At 40.7% G+C, this 21378-nt stretch overlaps 1 protein-coding gene across 1 annotated transcript in view; it reads right to left on the minus strand.

Annotated features, from left to right (window-relative positions):
* Positions 1 to 21378, minus strand: part of NEB (nebulin) — a 225939-nt gene that overhangs the window by 36157 nt on the left and 168404 nt on the right. The window contains exons 95-111 of the mRNA XM_065880211.1: positions 20824 to 20931; positions 19540 to 19647; positions 18881 to 18985; positions 18673 to 18777; positions 17572 to 17670; positions 17130 to 17240; positions 13299 to 13403; positions 12495 to 12599; positions 11981 to 12085; positions 9800 to 9904; positions 9540 to 9644; positions 8785 to 8889; positions 7676 to 7780; positions 6253 to 6357; positions 4005 to 4109; positions 3221 to 3328; positions 973 to 1077 (exon numbers count right to left, since the gene is read on the minus strand). Coding sequence (XP_065736283.1) covers positions 973 to 1077; positions 3221 to 3328; positions 4005 to 4109; positions 6253 to 6357; positions 7676 to 7780; positions 8785 to 8889; positions 9540 to 9644; positions 9800 to 9904; positions 11981 to 12085; positions 12495 to 12599; positions 13299 to 13403; positions 17130 to 17240; positions 17572 to 17670; positions 18673 to 18777; positions 18881 to 18985; positions 19540 to 19647; positions 20824 to 20931 — 1794 coding nt within the window. The remainder of the gene's footprint in view (positions 1 to 972; positions 1078 to 3220; positions 3329 to 4004; positions 4110 to 6252; positions 6358 to 7675; positions 7781 to 8784; positions 8890 to 9539; positions 9645 to 9799; positions 9905 to 11980; positions 12086 to 12494; positions 12600 to 13298; positions 13404 to 17129; positions 17241 to 17571; positions 17671 to 18672; positions 18778 to 18880; positions 18986 to 19539; positions 19648 to 20823; positions 20932 to 21378) is intronic.

Genomic DNA, 21378 nt, shown 5'->3' on the forward strand with positions numbered 1-21378 from the left:
CCTTGGGCTGAACCTGAGGCACAGAAGTGAGTGTCCTTGGGAAGAGCCCTCATCATGAGAGGCACATTTCTTTCCTCACTCTTTTTCTTTCTCCTTTTTTTGGTCAAGGTATAATTGGTATACAATAAGATAACATGTTTTATAAGTTAAAAATTGATCCAACTTTTCCCCATTCTATTGTGAAAATTTTCAGATGCATGAGGAGTTGCATGAATCTTACAGAGAATACCCACACACCCAGCACCTAGATTCTACAACGTACATTTTACTGCATTTGCTTCGTCCCACATCAATCCTGCTACCCATCCCTCTGTCCATCCCCAGGACACCTGTACGATACCTGCCAGTCCCTAAAGGCATTTCAGTTTGCTGGCCCTAATAAATATAAGTTATCTGTAGCACTAGTAGGCACTAGTTGGGTTTTACAATATTTCATTATATAACCATTTATATATATTTTAAGAAGTCGATACTCATTTAAATGCACAAAAATGTTTCTGTGGTTGAGGCTTTAAGATGCCCCATCACAAAGAAATGAGTCAGCGCAGGGAGATGTGAACAGGAGGAAGGTCTAGGCCAACTCCTGACAGCACCAAGCAGCTAAAGTGTTCTCTTTTTTTTTTTTTTCAGGAGAAGTAGGCTCTAGAGTTTGTGGCAGGAGAAGAACATGGAGACTGGAGACACTGTCGAAAATGTAACCTTCATTTCAGAATTAAATCCCCCATTTTTCAGCATCGTAACATGGAGGCTGAGGGGGTATAACATCCGTGGGCCGTCCCAGCTCTTCCCCACCGTCCTCTGCAAGAACCATGGGCAGCATTTAGGGGTCAGTGTTATCACTCATGTTCTGGGGCCCGACCCTTGATCTGGACTCACTAGAACTCAATCACTTGAAAAGATGTCAAAAGAGGCCATGTGCCCTACAGAAGCTGATGAACCCCTCTTAGGCTTGGGGACGTTTCTGGAACTTACATTGGTGTTGACTTTGTAGGCATCCTTGGCTGCTTTGATATGAACAGCATCAGGCTCAATGGTACAGGTGGACTTAGTTCTCTGGTAAACTTCTTTGTATTTCAGCTGTGGGAGGAAACACAGATCAATTTTTTTTTTATATAGCAGCCCACAAGTATCTTAAAAAACAAGAAATTAAAACCATGATATAGTACATGATACTCCTTAAGACTGAATCGGTCTGTTGTGAAGAAGGGATGCAGCCGTGCAGCTATGTGACACGCACCATCCTGTCTCAGATCTTAAAACCAACTCCCTAGGACACATTGTGTATGTTCACCAGTGTCACCATAGAACTTATGTCCTCTGAGCTTGTGCTGAAAGGGGCAGCTGGACAGCTATCCATGTGTGTTTTCCTGTCCCCAAATCAGAAACTCCTGAGTTCAGGACATCTTGAAAACTGTTGATGGAAGAGAAGCCTTCCCCCATTGGCTCACCCAGATGGGATCAGGCTTGCCCTTCTTCCACGTCCCTACAGTTGTAGCTGCTATCATGTCGTGTTATAATTATTTATCTTTCCATTGAGCTGAATCCCTTGCGGGCAAAGATTGTGTATCATTCATCACCTCATTCCTAGCATCAGGCACTTAGGAACCCAATAAATATTTGATGAATGAATGAACTGATGGATGAATGCTGTCGTCACTACTGTCACTGCTAGAGCCATCGCTGGTAAGTTTGGGCACATGTGGGTTTGAATGGGAGGGGGAGAAAAGGGAAGGCTTAGCCTCTTTGAGCCCAACTGGTCATTTTTTCATGTCTAGCCTGGAATTTCTAGCTTCACTCACTTTTGCTCCTTTTAAATTTCAGGGCCCTGGGACTCCACCTGGGACTTCTCACTAGTTATTGGGGAAGGATCTTAGGTCTTACTGTGACTGAGTAAAACTGTTCTACGGAAGCCACAGTAGCGCTTACTAAACTTGCCTGATCATAAAAATCACAATTTTCTGTGCTTCGCCATAGATGTAGTAAATCAGTAGCTTTAGGGGACTGACTTGGAAATTCATATTTTTCATCAACGTCTCAGGTTATTGTTACAATCAGAAATTTAGGGAAGTGGATATAGAATTGCTTCATCTTTCTACACTGAGAGGGAATGGGCTGCTCCACATAAGGGATCTACCTTATAGATGTTTATGAATACCCGACGTTTATGTCCAAAGTGTCAACATTTATTTTAACATAAAAAATATAAAAAATGTTTTTTAAATGATTTATACATTTCTGCCTTCATAAACAGTGCACTGATGTATTTAGCATTTTTCTTGGCAACTTAGAGTCAATAGTGTGAACCCATTTGTTTAGCTACCAAAGAATTCCTGAGCACCAGCCTCAGTCAAGGCTTTGGGGTAGGGATTCCATAGTTGCCTTCATTATTCTTTATGGTGCCCATATAGCCATTAAAATATTTAATCTAAGGGCCTCCCTGGTGGCGCAGTGTTTGAGAGTCTGCCTGCCGATGCAGGGGACACGGGTTCGTGCCCCGGTCCGGGAAGATCCCACATGCCGCGGAGCGGCTGGGCCCGTGAGCCAGGGCCACTGAGCCTGCACGTCCGGAGCCTGTGCTCCACAACGGGAGAGGCCACAACAGTGAGAGGCCCGTGCACCGGGAAAAAAAAAAAAAAAAAAAAAAAAAAAATATATATATATATATATATATATTTAATCTATTTTTTAACCAATATTATGATAGTTTTCCACCATAGAATCTAGCTATATATATGAAAATATGTGAATATAACTTCTCCTCAAATTCAGAGTATTAGAATTTAATGGCTACCTTTTCCTCTTAGCCAAGACAAAACTTACAGAGTTTATGGCACACTGCATTTTTCAGACTGGTCTGGAAGCTTCTACTCTAGCCTCTTAGAACCCATCCACTCTGCCGTGAGACGGCCAAACCACACGGAAAGGCCACGTACAGGGGCTCCTGTCTATACAGTGGCTGAGCTCCCAGCCCAGCCGTGATCGGACGCCAGCTCCGGGAGTGAGCGTTCTTGCCTGAGCTGCAGCGCGTGGGGTAGAGCATCCACTCAACTGTGCCCACTCAGCTCACAGAACTGTGAGCCAAAAAGGCATGACTGCTGTCTCAAACCACTACATTTAGAGCGATTGTTACACAGGAATAGACAAGTGGACCTGGGTTTGGTATATCACATTACAAAGAGGCCAAAGTGAGAGGGGCTGCAAAGCCGTCCTAGTAACTTACATCACTGACTTCATCTTTGACCTTTCGGACATGCAGCAACATGGGGGTGTCGTGGATTGTGGTGTAGCCTCTGGGTCTGGCCTTGTTGTATTCCAACTTATACAGTATCTGAAGGAGATGAAAAGGCAGAAAGAGACAACTTTACGTATCTCGATTGACATTGTAACATAATGTAAACATATAAAGGCAACATTGTTGTTGTTGTCATCGAGTGTATATAAAGGAAAGAGAATTCCATAAACTCAACAGGTGCTTTCATGCTTTCTGCTAAGGCTCCAGTGCCTCTACAATGGGGTGTCTGTCAATTTGGTTGGAACAATTCTTTACTGTAAAAGAAGAGTCCTGAGCATAGTAGGACACTTATTGTCCCTGCCTCCCTCCCTCTAAATGGCAGGAGAATCTTCCAAACAGGGACTTCCCTGGTGGGGCAGTGGTTAACAATCTGCCTGCAAACGTAGGGGACACAGGTTCGATCCCTGGTCCAGGAAGATCCCACAAGCCCGCGTGCCACAACTACTGAGCCCATGTGCTGCAACTACTGAAGCCCGCGCACCTAGAGCCCGTGCTCCACAACAAGAGAAGCCACCGCAGTGAGAAGCCCACACACCATAACGAAGAGTAGCCCCCACTCACTGCAACTAGAGAAAGCCCGGGCGCAGCAACAAAGACCTAACGCAGCCAAAAAAAAAAACTTTTCCAAACATTGTGGCCATCTAAAATGCCCCTCCACATTTGCAAGTGCCCCCCCAAGGCCAAAAATCCATTCAGTGTTTCTTGTACTTACATCACTGATTTGTTTGTTGACTTTTGTAGTACGTAGGTGTTCTGGAGTATCCACAACTGAGGTAAACTTGTCCTTTGTTTTTTCATAATTTTTCCTGTACTTGATCTAAATTGTAGAGGAGAAGAACAAGTTAACTTGAAGTAGGAGAGAGGGCTTTCAGGGACTCTAGTTTTCCTCTTGAGAGAGTCCCACGGCAAAGAGTAGGATTGTTATATAAGCCATAGGTGTGCGGGATGATGCCATGCTTTCTTAACTGGAAATGTTTATATAAATCTGTATTTGATAGCAATAGTGTAATAGAGTGAGCAAATAATAATAATAATAAATATTTTCCATATGTTTTATCCACGTGGAAACTGAGGCCCAGAGAGGTTAAGAGTATGAGCTAAGGGCAAATATAGAGTGAATCTCAGAGCCAGGACTAGACCCATGCTCTCTGGACTCTGGCAAGTAATGATTCGCTCACAATATGCTACGTCGAATATATATGATCTCTTAAGTATATTTCCATATCAAAGATGGAACAGATAAAAAAATAAATACATACACTTTGAAGTAGTTCTTTTTAAAGACATTCATTTTTGAAATTTTCAAGTCATGATTTTTTTTTTTTCATGCACATAAGCGGTTTCAAACAGTACAGACAGAGAGCACAGCAAAATTCCATGCACAACTATCTGATGATCATATCGGGACCAAGGTAAAAGTTCAGGCAAACCGAATGTTCATAGGAAGACCTCATCCTCCTCATTTCATGTGTTGGTCTGATGTCAAACTAAAGTGATAAAACAAGTTGCTAATACAAAAGCCTGATTAAAAACTTTCTTTGCGTGTGGGAACGATGGCCTTTTATTAACATCGTATCTGGTAGTTAAGCAATTATCAGTGTCTTTTGCTGCTTCAAATTTACCTTCCAGCGTATGACAGGAAGGTGGTGGTGTGTGCTTGCAGGAGGGCAAGGTGATCAGCAGTGCTGTTAACAAGGGTGCGTGAGGACAGATGTGCTGGAAATAACCTAGCAAATTCAGCGTCAAACTCAAGAGGGGCCATGAATATGCACAATATTCACAGAGCTGCGCTGTCATCCTCATCTCTCCGAAATGGTACAGCGTGGTCATTGTTGAGCAATGGACACATTAGGTGAAAACATTAAATAGTCACATCTTTTAAATACTGTCAAATTTACTTAACATCCTCAATCTCTAAGAAATCTACTTCTTTGGGGCAAATATTGAAAAACATAAAGTTATACCAATTTGGAAAAGTTTGAAAAACTTTGAAATAGTCTCAGTTAATATTACTTGGAATTCCAAAAGTGTCAGAAGACCTACAAATGTTGGCTGCTACAGCACCACACTTGGTCACATCCAGAGTTCACTTACAGGCAGTGAATATTTATGTAGCTTTGTCATGTGAAACCAGCTTGGTCGGGGCCAGGGAAGGAAATCAGGGGAAGCATAGAAGTGAATGCCCCCAAGGCTTCTAAATCTCTTCTTCACATCACATCAGACATTACCTGGCTCCACATGTGTGTGTTGTAGAGGGCAGTCAACATATCTGGACGCAGAATTTCATTACATCCTTGTTTCAGAAGCATCTTGGCACTAGATTTATATTTTCTCTGTTCATGCAAAGAGCAGTGAAGCACAAAAGAGACTTGTGAAGACGGAAAAGAACATAGCTCTATATCCTGATCACCTCTGAGTGAAGAGATGTAGGCACACACACTTTGTGCTCTCACGTGTATGTGGGGGTGAAGACACCAAATGCATTAAAATGCCAAGCAGAGTGATGTGATATTTGCAGTTGACCATCCACTGCCCTTGTGAATGGGGAAAAATAGGGCCAGTCCCACCAAAATTGCCTTATAGAAAAGGTGACATCATTGAAATAGAAAAACACAGTAAGGAGTTCTGTCTTCTTTCCTTCTGTTAATTTGTTTCTGCGTTTGCACCTTAATTCACACTTTACAACTGCAGTTTACACATAGGCCCTCCTGAAGGATGAAGGGTGTGAGGACCCAGCTGTGCATCTCATGTTCACCACAGCACACGTGAGGACACAGAGCATGGACTGGCACACTCAAAGAGCTCGTGGGCTCTTTGGGTGGCTAGACAGATAATTTGGAACAGAACATCCCAATATCATAGGCAGAACCTATGACATCCTTGCAGCAGACGGGACGACATCTCATGAGAAACTTGGAGCACAGTCCTGCTTGGCCGTCCAGGCGGCCCCATCACAGTACCTGACTGATCTGGTCGCCTGCGATCTTAGCCAGCAGATGTCTAGGCTCATCGACTACCAGGTGGTATTTATCTTTCCGCTGCTCATAATCAGCTCTGTATTTTTTCTGCTCAAACATCATATCAAATTATAGCAAGAGTACAACAACTTCAAGGCTATACACAAATGTCCCAAGATACTTCAGAGAGCCAGAAAAATGTCCTTTCTAGAGGTGGGCTCCCAAAGCATTCAGGGTAATGAAAATAGGGAGGTGAACAGAATTAAGCAAAGGAAGATGGCCTGGAGAAGGCTGGGGCTTGGACTAGATTAGTTATAACATCAAAATTGAAATACCTTGTACCTAAACATGTTCCATCTTTACATATGATGTCATTAGCAACGTTAAGTTTTATGACATCTTAAATTGTATTTAAAATAAGGCGCTGACAAGCTACAGGTTTACTACTTTAGGCTGTGAGAGTCAAAAGGTATATTCATGGACACATTCTAATATGCTAGTTAATTTATTTGATTATAAAAGAGACCTGGAAATCCTTCGTGAATTAGAAAAATAGAAACAAAATATATCAAGACTGTCTTCCTAGGAACCTACCAACAGTAATTCTTCAGAGTCATCCCACCTGGAAATCTACTGAAAATAAACTAAATCAAATTTATAAACAACAAAAAAGTTATATATTGAAGTAAATATACCATTGGCTACATTTTCATCTTCTAACACATTTTACTAATTTTCTAACTTTGTTTTTGAATTTATGTAAATCTGTGGAAAATACAAAGATAGGAAATTAAATGTAAAAACCATCCATCCATACATTAATTCATAGCTTGCTTCTTTCATCATTTTAAGCTAAATTTACCTTAAACTATTGCAAAGACAGTTCCAGGAAAAACTGGGTAGAAGGTAAAGGAATATTCTGAGTGCAAATGGACACTTCTCTGCACCAATGTATGAGTCACAATGGCAATACATTTGAAGGCGTGAATCACAACTACCCCCTTAGGGCTGCCATTTCTGTGCCCTGGTAAGGGATACTAAGTTAACTTTGAACTTCTGGGTCTTCCAACTCTACACAGAATCCTACACCCTCCCTGTTGAAGGGAGTTCAGCTGAGGGTCAACAAAATCCTTTACCTCTTTGCTCTCGTCACCCAAAGGGCTGTGCTGCCCTGTGCTAGTGCGAGCAGAGGCTGTGCTGGCTGTGGGGACCTCACTCCACTCTGGACAGCCCCTTCCTTTGTTCTTATTCATGTTTTTGGCAGAGCTCATCAGACAGTGATATTATAAGAGCCTTCCCAATGCGCAATCTTGAATCAACACTAAAATGGCTTTCCTGTCATTTTAGGTATTGGGTTTTAATCAAACGTCATTTATAGACTTCTTAAGGGACGCTAATAGGCTCAATTGGATCCGGTCATACATACCTCATTCATCAACTGAGTTGCAAACTTGAAATGCCTGTTGATTGGACAATCAGCAACATACTTGAAATCTGACTTCGTCCTTTCAAATACCTCTTTATACTTATACTAGAGAAAATAGAACATGGTTACTTGATAGCATCTGTGATTATCTTAAGAATGAGACATGCCATTTATTGTATACAATTGTGATTAATTCATTCATAGAGATAACAAGTAATCACTGAACACACTCTGGCTCCCAAGGCAGTGAAGGGTATACCCACCTCAATGTCTTAAGAACTAGCCCCCAAATACATACTTTCATTGAATGGATGTCAAATAGATCTATATTCCATATTGGACAAAAACCCAAATCAGTTTCTTCTTTGTTTCAATACTTATAGTGATTATTATTTTACTTTGAATGTATTTCCATGTGCCCTCGAAGGCAGTTTTTAGTCCGTTAATTAGAAGTAGTTTTCCAGTAATGAATCAGATAATCATAATATTTTAGAGCAGGGGTATGCTAGCATCTAGACCACTACCTGTTTTTAAATAGCCCCATGAACTAAGAAAAAACTTTTTTATATAGTACTAAGGGATTGTAACAAAGAATATGTGACAGAATGAATGTGATCCACAAAGTGTAAACTATTTACTATCTGGAACCTTTCAGAAAAGTCTGCTGACTTCTATTTTAGAACTCAAAGGAAGCTAATCCAACTGCTTTATTTTGTAAGTAGGAAAATGAGGCCATAAAAACAAAGTTATTTGCTTCAAGTCACACGTCAAGTTTGTAGATTAAAATAATCTCACTTTCTATTTGCTTCCATATCAAATCACCCAGAGACATATTAGGAAATTCTGGAAGAGCCATGAGGATTTGTACTGAGATGGCCTTTTATCAAATTCAAATGAGTGATGTAAATAAATGATTACTATTGTCAATGAGGCCAATACTAAAATAATTCCTGAGTAGAGTGAATAATGTAGTATATACTCCAACTTTAGGGTCTAGAAGCAAGGATAGGGATGGAAATACAAGAAGCTGTTTCCTCAGTACTAATTCTCTCTGTGGGCACTGGAGTACATTTCATGGATGTGGCTGTTACCCTTGAGTAGATATATACCTTGCTGTAGAGAGTCTTGTTCTTTTCAGCCAGAGTGAAGTCGGGGGTATCAAAGGCATAGCAACCAATGCCTTTAAGCCAGGTCAAATCTTCTTTATATTTTACCTGGGAGAAGAATGTCACCAAAGAGTTTTAAGTACCTATCTCCAAATAGCAGTAGGTTAGGATCGATACAAGTAGAACAAATAGAAGGTCTGACCACTAAGGTATATAGAATAATAAAGTATTGAAATAATTATTTAAGAGACATTTCCAATAATACTGATTTCTGCTCACTTTATGGTGTACTGTATTGCATATGGAATTTTTCATTTTAATACCAAGTAAAGCAATTCAAATTTAACAGGCATACTTGCCTAGAGAGTACATCATTAGCTTGGCAGCTGTATTTTCATATAAAGAGCTGAAATTTCTTTCTAAATGAGCATTGTCATGTGTCTTCATTGCTTAATTGTCCTGAAGTTGTCTCTTCAGTTGCTCAAAAATAGGTTATCATTTACATGAAATATATCGCTTCCAGTCATGTATTATGATGTAACACATTTAGAAGAAAAATAAGGTTTATAAATTTGAATATATTTTTCTGTCTCCTGAGTTGAAGCTCACTTATTTAGCAATGAGCTTTATGACTTAAACATCCATACACAAGAGCTAAAATTTAGTCAAGTGTTTAATCAGTTTTTATGCAGTGTTTGATTTCATTGTCATGTGGACATATTAATTCATATGTAAAAATAGAAGATTTCAAGACTCACATCACTGACTGCATCAGTGACTGCTCGATGGTGGAAATGCTCAGGGTGATCAGGGATGGACCTCCAGATTCCCAGCTGGCTCATGTAGTTCTCCTTGTATTTTATCTGCGGTAAAAGCACAAAGACAGCTTTAACGTCTTACCCAAATTTAATGTAAAAAAGTCCATTTGTCTCCAGAGAGTTTTAGGAAAGGGAGGATACTTTTAAAAATTATGGTGGGTTATTGAGCCCAACACAAGTAGAAATATATAGGGGCGTACTTTACTGATGTGGTCTGTGACTTGGCGATGATAAACGATGTCTAGAGCATCCTTCACAGTGTGGTATTTCCCTTTGGTCTTTTGAAATGTTTCTTTATAGCGTAGCTGGAAAGAGGAAAAGCACATGGATTATGAAGAACTACCAAGTTAAATAACTAAGCTCTTTTAACCTTGAACTCTCCTGAGTCTTATCTCTTATGTTTTCCCTTGAATAAATTTGGGAGAGATTAAAAACCTCTTTCACATCCTGGAAGAGAAAAAGGACATTCGGAGAAAACAAAAGAAATCTGCATAAAGTGTGGAGTTTAGTTAATAATAATGTATCAATATTGATTTGTGACAAATGTCCCATGGTATTGTAGGGTGGTAACAACAAGGGAAACTGGGTATAGGCTATATGGGAACTCTGTACTATCGCTGCAACTTTCCTGTAAATCTAAAACTACTTAAAATAAAAAGTTTATTTAAACGTAAAACAAGCAGACAAAAAGCTCATTTGGGAGGAGAAAAAAAAAAAAAGAAGCATAACTTTGTTGAACCCAAGACATACTAATGTATGTGGAAAAAGGAGAAAGATTTAGTTTCTAACTCCTGGTATTAAAATGCCTTTTTCATGGAGCAGTCCTAAAATTTTATTCCATTTCAATCTTTATCATTGTGGTATTTCAAAGGTCAACAGCTCTGACTTTAACCTAAGAATATCATAGAAGATTCATCTCATCTACACAAAATGAGTACTTCTCTGAGCACTCTGTTTTCAATCTCGAACGAATCTTTTCTTTTTTGGGTAGCTGAGCAAACACATAGTGAAGGAGGCCTTTAACTTTGTTTTTCAGATGGGTAATCTAAGAGCCTTTAGCTCTACTTGTGGAGATAGCCACGGTAGATAGGCTAAATTTAATGCCACATACCAGCTGGACTATTTCAAAGGTTAGAGTTACCAGTATTGGTACTGACAAAGCCCTGGGGATAGGGCTGTCCAGTGGCGTATAATGAGCTCCAGGGGCCAATTTCACTGTGTGGACATCCCTGAGAAGTGGTGATGCAGAGCAAGCTTGGTTCAAATTAATATTCAACAGTAACCTTGAAGTGATAAAGATGGGCTTGTCACAAGAAGACAAAAACTATCCTAGCAAATAGATTTTGAGGGTAGCGTATAATTTTTTCAGCTTATATTTTAAGCAAACCGACATGGTCTTCTTCCAACTAGCAGACTCCTTTTAGCTGCAACTGAAAATTTCTGACAAAATTACGGAACTAAGATATTGTTCCAATTTGCTGTACACTTTCACAATTCTGCTTAGGGATTACTGTAACCACTTAAGATGCTTGAAATCCTAGAGCTATGTTGCTAAATTGAGGGTGAGGGGGTTGCTTGAGCTTTTGGCTGGGTTAAGTCCCAACCAGTCCTCCAGTCCTCCAGAGATCCTGGTAATAGGTGCAATGCATTCATAATTGGGCTCTGGGACACAAAACTGGTAAGGACTGGCCATCTAACCAGGTTGATTCATTTCATATCTTCGTTAACAGATAATCTCATTACCGTTGAAAGGCACTCTGTCCTTGATCACGTGGTATGGGAAATGAAAGTCTGTCCCTCTGAATTCTAACAAACATGTCATTCACATGATTTAGGTGATCAAGAGGAGGAACAAACATTTTCTGAGTGTCAACTAAGAGCCCTGCACTGTGCTAGAAACATGTATCTGTTATCTTGTTTAGTCTAATTTAATTATCACAATTCTTATCCTCATTTCACATATAAGAAAAGAGACTCAGAAGAATTAGGTAAATTATATGGAGTCATACAGCAGGCAAATCACAGCATCAGGATTTGAAACCGTGTTTGGCGGTTTCCAAGAACCACATTTTATGGATAAGCAACATCAAGTATCCCTAGGAAATGCCACCAAAGAATTAGAAGAAAGGGTCCTATTTTTGCTTGGAAGAGCAACGAGAAAAGCAGTAGGTTTTCAGCATCTCCCAGCATTATTCTTAGCGACTTTGCCAAATGGTATTGTTTGTGCCTGTTTGTTTGGCTCTTGTATTTTTGTTTCTTTCCTGATCTGTACTGTGGGCCAGGACTTTGAATTATGGATATGACTGTAATATCTTATGCTTCTTAGGCGTTTCCACTTCAGCTGCCCCATCACAATGAAGAAAGAAGGGAGGGATGCATACATCACTGGCATTCCAGTAAGCCTTCTTGGCTCTGATGAGGATTGGCGTATCTGGAACTGGAGTGTACTTGTCCTTCATCTTTTCGTATTGAATTTTGTACTTTTTCTAAGAAATAAAGATGGAAGAGAGAGAAATTTAAGTTCAAGTGTTTTCATCCCTCCCAATTCACAACCATGGAACAGATCCAGCCTAGGGACACACTGGATCATGCTCGTTAAGAGAACAGCTCTGCCTTCTGTTTCTTGATGCTGTTGAGCACAACTTATAGAAATGAGCTCTCTGATCAGAGGCAGCAAGTGAAGGTTTTTTTTTAATTAATTAAATTTATTTATTTTTATCTTGGCCACGCTGCATATCTTATGGGATCTCAGTTTATCACTAGGGATTGAACCCAGGACATGGCAGTGAACGAATCCTAACCACTAGACCACCAGGGAACTCCCAAGCAGGTGAAGGTTTTAGCAAAGGATTTGTTTCTTTAGCTCAGTGCCTGGGTGCTGAATTCCCAACTTACCTCACTGACCATGTCCTTCACGTCTTTAGCATGCTTCAAGGCTGTGGTCTGGTTTCCAGCATGATGATGTGGCCTCTCTTTGGTGGCAAGTTCAACATACAGATACTGAATGATAATAGGCACAATATTATAAATCAACTATATGCCAATAAAAATGAAAAACAAAGAATAGGGATCAGATGTTACAGAGATAAAACACCCCTTATTTAGTATTCAGTCCTCTTTACTCATTTCTAACCCTAAGATGGGAGGGCAGTGTCTACTTGTTATTGTCCTGATTTTTTGTTGTTGTTGTTATGTGTGTTTCTGTTTATTTGTTTCTCCCTCTGTCTAACATTAGGAAACATATACGCGCTCCAGTCATCTAACATTCCTGCTGCTGAGTGTGGTCTAGTCTAAATCCACGTGATAAAAAATGCTGATAGAAGAATGAGAGGAATTCTGATAGTCTTCAACATATTTTTTTTTCATTTTTGCCTGAATGCATGAATTGTGGTTTCATTTATCTGTGGACAAAATGTAGGTCCTATGGAATGAATTAAAAAATTTATTTTCACCACCTGGAATCCACAGACCACTCATCCAATGACTAAAGTTGTATAGAACTTAGAAGACATGGCATTACCTGCTCATGTAAAACATACCATAGTGAAGACGGCCCCAAAGAAAGCAGCTTCTTGAAGTTAAAGGGCATGAGGCTGCATCAGGACGACCAAGTGTGAGGGTCTGCTACTGACAGGAGTGGTCAGGCACACAGAACCACCCCCTGGGGCAGGTTTATGAATCTTCATGTGTGAATGTTACCTGACTCTGAAGCTTCTGCCCTCGCTTGGCTCTTGTAAGATCAGGAGTATCAGGAACTGAAGTGAAGATTGACTTCTGCTTCTTGCCTGCAGCTCTGTACACCAGCTGGACATAAAACAGTCATAACCATCATTTCTGCTTCATGGACACATTCTATGCTCTGCAGATGCCTTTATTGCTTACTTCAGAGAAAAAGCAGGGCCTCTCCCACTGCAGCAATCTCAGTTTCTGTCCAGTAAACCAATACATTTTTTTAACCTCCTTAGCCTTCCTTTTCTTTTTTCCCTTGTATCGAAATTAGAGACATTCTGCAGCCTGTCCGAGTTCCAAGCCACCTGCTGTGTTCTTGTTCCCTTCTCACCTGTCCCTTCTAGGACCCTGTTCTAGCAGTTACCCTCAACCTTCCCCATGTTCCAGCCCTCTCCCTTCTTCTGCAAACAGACCCAAGTCCCTCCCTTCATTAAGCCTTTTCCAAGTTCTGCCAATGGCCTTTTTCCTTTCTTTCACAACCAAGCAAACTATGTGTTTTGCCTTTTTCTCTCTTTTGATTAATTTCACAAGGCAATAGTTTGGCTTCCACCCAACCACTCCAATGAAGTGAATTGCATTAAGACTACCACAAACAATTACAATTGCTACATCCTAGAATGCTTTTCTGCAACAACTGTAACTGCTCAGCAATTTCATTCCTGAACTCTGTTCTCTGCCTTCCATTCCCCCATTCTCCCCTAGGGGGCCTCCCATCTTTCTAGGCACTCCTCAGCTTCCTTCTATGGTTCTGCACTCCCCCAAAGGCTGCTATTAGCTAGAGTTAAGGGTTGGCTCCTTTTACCCTATACATTCTCCTTGGGTAACCTCCTCTCTACCCAGGACCTCAACCATCAATTTGAGGTTGATGGTTTTCAAATTTTGTTAAATGGTTCCTTGATATCCTAGTCATGCAGGCCAGAAACTTGGGGAGTCATCCTAGACCCCTTCTCCCTCATTCCCACATCAAAATGGTCATGAATCCTGGGCTCCTAACTTTGTGATACTCCTTAAATCTGACCTTCTTCTCCTTTCCCACTGCCATGGCCCTAGTTCAGCCTCCTGTATTGTTTCTTTCTACACATCCTTGAGAGCCTCTAAACCACCTTCCCAAATCCTCTATTGGACACTTCACATGGCTTACCCATCTTTCACAAGCCCAAGAAAGAGATTTTCTTAGAGTTCAGATCTAATTAGATGTTAATGCTCAGATCTATCCTGCTCAGAAATAATTCATCAATGACTTTTCATCAAGTCCAAGATCATTAATATATCACCCATGAGTCTTCATAACCTGGCTTCTTCTATCCCATGTCTCCAGTCTCATTTCCCAACAGTCTTCCACACTCCCCATGTGATATTTGAAACTAGTCCCAGTTTCTAGAACTCATTATGGCCAATTTCCCATACTGTGCCTTCTACCTAGAATTTTCTTCCCACTCTTATCTGCCTGGAGAACTCCTGGAGACCATACTGTCTTGATCATTCCTATAGGATACCATTTATCATATTGATGTCTGTTTCTTCCCAGAGATTATGAGCCCATAGAATGCAGGAGCTCAGTTTTATCATACTTTTATCACCTCATATTTAGATAGAAGATCTGAAAAACAGTAGTCCTCTAATAAATATCGAGGATATTTAATATAATGAGGTGAACGAGAAAGTCTAAATGGATAACAAATAAATCCTAATCACGGATAAAAATGCTGGTTGAAGAGATAAAATGTAGGAAATAAATAATGTGTATATACACATGTAAGTACGTGTCCATTTCTTTACATCTCAATTATATACAAGTGCAAGCTGAAACAAAATATAGCTCATCTACTTAGGGCTGTTTTTGGTGTTACCAATGAAAGAAAGAAGATAAACAAAACAGAAATTTACTGTTTCTCCCAGGCTAAATTTTTGAATAAATCAAATCGACAAAATCATAGAATTTTATGGCTAAAAGAAGCCCAAATCATTACCTAGTCCAATTCTCTAGCTCAGGAAATTAGGGTGTTAAAGTTGTGAATTAGAAAAAGTCACACAACAAATTGGAAGTAAATCTGGAACTAAGACCCACCTCTCCCATGCCATTTCTACGATTCCCTTTGAAGTGTATTTCCCCTGTACTTAGGTATGCATTGTTTATACTCCTTGGGACAACATCTCTGCTTCCTAGTACTACAGATACATATGTGTCAAGAACCTGCACAATTTAAAGACAAGTCAAAAGTCAATAATTTGAACTTTTGGCCATCAAACTTTTTACTAAGCCAGTGTTTCCCAAACTCACCTGATCCTAAAACCCCCTTAGTAAGAACAGATTTGCAGGCTCTACCCCAGACCTTCTGAATCCAGGGTAGTAGCTCAAATCGGTATTTTCTCAAGCTCAGGTCATTCTACAGTGAGGCAAGTGTGAGAGAAATTGCACTACTAAACAATATCTATTTTTCTTCCTCAATGTTGTTGCGTAATATGCACAAAATCCCAACAGGAATTGGGAAGAAAAGAAATTAAAGTTTTAGATAATTCTGAACCCAGACAGCTGAGAGAAGTAAAGGTATTTCAAAAGATGCCAATAAGCACTTTAAGTTACCAAACAATTTTTAATTAGTTAATTATTGGCTGAAGGAGAGATGTGATACTTTAAAGCAGTGGTTTCCAACACTGCCTGAATATTAGAATCATCTGTGAGGCAGCTAAAAATATGCAGATGTCCAGACATAGAGAATCTGGTGTGGGGCTTGAGGTTGGAGCCCACTCAAGGGTATTTTTAAAATATTTCAGAGATGATTCTGATACTTAGCCAGCGTGGAGAGGCACCTTTACTGAGAAGAAATCCCATACGCATTCCTATCTGAGTGCTAGCACTGGTTGAAATAACAGAGGGAAGTGCTCAGGAAAGCAAATGTGCTCAGTGTAGCATTTGTAAGAGCTGAAGAATGAATCACCCTCTGCCCTGGCTCACTCCAAGCGTAGGAGGCTGCACATCCTCTCCACTGAGGACAACGCTTGATTTGCCAAGGCTTCTTTAAGTCTAAGGACATAAGTGATCCCTAAACAGCAGCCATCAGAGTTATTAAGCGTGGGGAGTCAATGAAGTGGCCTGACAGCTTTATGGAGTCCGATAAATGAGGTCACAAGACAAACTGAGTTGAATGAGAATGGCCCACTGACCTATAATAGAAGCAACCATTTACATTTGTGGGATGCCCTTACCTTTAGAAAGCACATTTCGTCCTTGGCAAACACGGACATCTGTTATGGCACTATAGGATACACATCTAAGTAAGATGGGGGGCCATCCCTCAAGGGACCAACATAGGTGAGAGAATCAGATCTATGCACAACTAATGGCAATAAATCAGGAGCCTGGGTGCCAGGTGGGGCAGATGAAAATGAAACTAAGTTGTTTGGAATTTCCTGAGTGGGCAGTAGAGCAGAGAGCCATTGAAAAACTTTTCAAATTGCACTGCCATGATTAGGGTTCCTGACAGCAGGAATTAATGAGCGAGAAATTTTTGAAATAAATTCAGTTTGGAGACAACAATAGTCTAAGACAGAAGGACTCTCTAATGTATAAAATCATGTAAACTCTCAGCTGTCCTAGTCATAGGTAGGGCAAGTATCAATAGCCTCATCTTATTAAAAAGGGACAAAATAAGTAAATTGAGGCAAAGTGAGGTCAACTGACTTGTTTAGACAGGGTGGCCACTCTGTAATTAAAGGCAGAAGGGAGATTTTGGCCCAATATAATTACCTAAAAAAAGATCGCTAGAGGAAGGAGGCCCTTGTGGTGACATGTTTACTTACTTCACTCAGATGTGTCTTCAATTCCTGCACTTTTCTGTATTCTGGAGTGTCAAGCACCACTTTGTATTTGTCTCGCATCTTCCTCGCGTTATCGGTGTATAGGTAATTAGACTTAAAAAAAAAACAATGGAAATACAAGTTGATTAATCACTTCAGGAATTGCATGTCATGGTCACATGTTGTCTTTCAAACGGCTGGCATGTGCAAGCCACACTGACCCTCCCTGTGTCCTGGAGGTCTTCCCAAGCAGGACCAAAGACAACCGTCATTTAACTAAGCTCATTACCTTTTTGAGGAAGCACAGATCATCTTGAGTGGGTCAGGACTCTCTCAGTGAGTTAATGGCAAATTTCCCCTTAACAGAAGCTACAGACAGACTCCTCCTGCCCAGCTTTGTGAAGCTGTGCAGGAGGAGCTGCGTGTTGGGACGGTGTGCACTCACCCAGAGCTTCCGCAGGTGCCGGGAGCGGACCATGTCAGGAGTGTCATACAGGAAGCAGCCCAGTCCCCTCAGGATCTGCAAGTCTTCTTTGTATTTAATCTGTGTCACAAACATAGAAATATAGCTGGTCATGAGCAAATATAAATCAAGAATAAGACAGAGTAGTGATACTTTTTTAGTGACGGACCTTTCATTTTGGTTCAACACATCCACCCTGTACTCTGAGTTTGCTTGAACTCAAATGAGTCATAGGTTTAAAAAATTTTTTTTAACTTATTTATTTATTTTTTGTTGCATTGGGTCTTTGTTGCTGCACTCAGGCTTTCTCTAGTTGCGGCGAGCAGGGGCTACTCTTTGTTGCAGTGTGTGGGCTTCTCATTGTGGTGGCTTCTCTTGTTGTGGAGCACGGGCTCTAGGTGCGCAGGCTTCAGTAGTTGTGGCACATGGGCTCAGTTGTTGTGGCTCATGGGATCTAGAGTGCAGGCTCAGTAGTTGTGAAGCATGGGCTTAGTTGCTCTGCGGCATGTGGGATCTTCCCAGACCAGGGCTCGAACCCGAGTCCCCTGCATTGGCAGGCGGATTCTTAACCACTGTGCCACCAGGGAAGTCCCATATGTTTTTAAAATTTTAATTGCTAACCTTGAACTGAGAAGAGGATATGGCTATTATTTTATTATTATATGGATGAAAAATACCATAGATTAAATGGAGTGGTATTTTATGAGAAGTAAACATTCAAGGAGAAAAAAAAAATTCAGCAGGAAGTAGCTAAAGTGGATGGGAGCAGGGGTGAGTAGGAGAAAGATACTAAACATGACCTGGACAGAGGCCACTTGGAGTGAGGAGCTGGTAATGATTTGGTGTTGAATGTAGAATGGTGGTCAGCCATTCTTGTATCTCCCAAGTGGTCCTCTTACTACTATTTCCATAGCTGGGGAAATATGGGGTCCTGCTTCCACACTGCTTTACCTCCAAGTTCTACACTCAGTTTAGAAGTTTACTCAATGCAAAAGGCTGCTCAAAGACTGCTTGGCTTACATACTGAGAGCAAGCCTGCCTCTTGGTAAGAGTCTTCCAGAAAGACCCGTATGAGATGCTTACATCACTGGTGATGTCTCCCACGTAGCGGCAATGGAGCACTTGGGGTGTGTATGGCAGAGAGATCATGTGGCCTTGCATCTTGAAGAAGTCTGATTTGTAAATCAACTACAGGGAAAAAAATGCCCATAAACACATAAATTAGAGACCAAATGGTTGACATTCATCCCTGGGTTCCATGGCCTCCCCTCTCTCCTAAGAAAATACCCACCTCGCTGACAGCTTCTTGTGTCTTCCTGACTTGGCGGATTTCAGGCGTGTCGGGAGTTGTGTGGATCTTGTCTTTCAGTTTGTGGTACAACTGTCGATACAGTCTCTACATTGGAGGGAAAACCATTCCAGGTGGTTAGTGTAGGATGATGAGGGCATCTATACACTAATCAACAATCAAATAGTATACATATTTAAAGAGCCATGAGAAGTGAGATTAAGGATACAGAAAATGATTGAAATTAGAAAAAATAGAAAGTGATATTTATTTTGTTTGGGTGAAGAATTTTGAGCACAATCTTTCCACTTTCTATCAGATGGTTGGATAGTAGGGTTAGATATTCAGACCAATAGTTTATGTAGAAAACCAGGTTCATGAGTCAGACTAACATGCAACCTTACTAAAGATTTTTGAATACAAATGTCAAAAGAAGGAATTAATTTGCATTATAATCTATGGATGGGGTGGGTCTCTACAATGGCATTACCAAAATAAAAAAAACATTGCCACAGGATATCAGTATCAAAATGGTGACAAAAAGGATCTCCTTACTCCTTGCTGATGTGTAAGTTTATAGCTGAAATACAATTAATTCTTAATGCATTTCAAACAAAACCATGGTCTTTGAAACTCCTCCACAGAATTAACATTTACAGTACCTCGCTAGTAACGTCGTTGACCCTTCGGACATTGACAAATGGGACGTCATTGGGTCCAAGGGTATACCCATTTGCCTTCATGTGTTCATAAACTTCTTTGTACTTGAACTGCAGACGCAAAGTGAGAATGAGATCACTGATGGGTGAACAGAGAGTAAGCGTCACATTTCTCAAATGGAAAAGGGCTGTCGCTTTCATTTGAAAATTAGTCTCTAAGCATTAAGTAAGAAAAAAAGTCATTGACAAAATTTTTGTAATAATCTGAGTCTTGAAAATTATTTGTTGGCTAGTAAAGCCAGGTCCAGAAAGGAATACAACTCAGGGTTGCCTAGATTAAATCTGTTTGTAAGTAGGTATGCAAAATGCAAGAAAAACCTGTATTTTTAGTCCCATTATGGCTAGGAAATTAAGAAATGCAAAGCAGAAACAAGAGACTAATTGTAAGACTGATGGATGAATGGCTTTATAGACTATTTAAAAAATGATGTTAGAAGATTAAATCTGTGACTCTGCTTTGGAAACCATATTATTGGGCCACAGACTATGGGACTTTGCTGGTCAGCATGTTTGATTCCCAGGACTCTGGAGGGCAATGTGGAATGAAGAGCTCATTCTTCAACTGATGGTTGGTTTGTGGGTATGACCTGAAGGCCAGAGTCACTGGGATAGCCTACGCTTCTTCAGGCCTTGTTCACCAAGTCCGAACCTGACACTAGTGGGAAAGGTTGGTATCAGAGCTAATGCCTGGGCAATGCTCTCAGGTAGTGAGAGTCTAACTACCCCTCTGAGATTTCTATAAAATGGGCACAGAGGGTAAGTAGTGGGGCACGTATCAGAGCCTTTCCTTTCAAAGGAACATGCGGTGATGTTGTATCTTCTGCAATGAAATGTTGCAGAAGGAAGACAACACTATCGCTACCCAGCAGTGGTGCATGTATGAAGTTGCATTTCCAGTAGAGGGCTTGGGATAGTTCAGGATGCTTCTGTGCTAAGGCCAAAAGAAGTGGAGGCGTCATGGCAGCCATGATTGCTAAGCCAAGGTAACTGAGTGATGCAGATACAACCCCATGAAAATCCTACGCTAACCCACTGGGCTACCCAGGCACTGCCGAATTGCAGGAGCAGCACCCCTAGAAAACACACCATCTCCCCTTCCCTGCTCCCATCATTGTATCATGTTGAAACTTCAGGGTGTGATTAGGGGGATGAGAATAGACTGTTAACAAATATTAGCGTCCCCCTTCCCCCTTTAAGCCCCATCTTAATGAAGAGGAGACCACTCACATAGCTGCTCATGTATTGGGTGTCCTTGGTGTGTTTGAAGTGAGGGGTGTCAACCGGAAGCCTATATCCCGTAGGCAGGGAGTGCAGGCCAGCTCTTCGGTACAGATTCTGCCGGGACAGAGAAGAGCAGGTTAAATGGGAGCTACATCAAATGACTGATCTAAGTTAAACAAGTCAGATCCAGGTTTTCAATTTGATACTTAGTGTACTTACACTCATTGAATTGATTTCAAGAAGAAATTAACTAAATTCTAAGAGTCAAGCAATGAAGCAAATTACTCTTAACATATTGCTTTCAAAAAAAGAGCCATGAGTGAAGGGGTTTATAGAAAATAATTCTTCTGTGTTTCTAAACATATGCCTGGTTGACTGCATGGCAACCAGCAAGAATTTGGGAAAAGTAAATCGGCAGCTAGTGCCACCTCTGTGGTTAACCCTACCCTTAGCTGATATTCAAGCCATCACCAATCCCCGAGATAGTCATAATTATAAGACGCATCTTTGGAAGCCCCTAGGACCCCATAAATACAGTGTCTTGATGTTAGGCTGTCAGGT

The sequence above is a fragment of the Phocoena phocoena genome, chromosome 7 (genome assembly GCF_963924675.1).
Source record: "Phocoena phocoena chromosome 7, mPhoPho1.1, whole genome shotgun sequence".
NCBI lineage: Eukaryota > Metazoa > Chordata > Mammalia > Artiodactyla > Phocoenidae > Phocoena > Phocoena phocoena.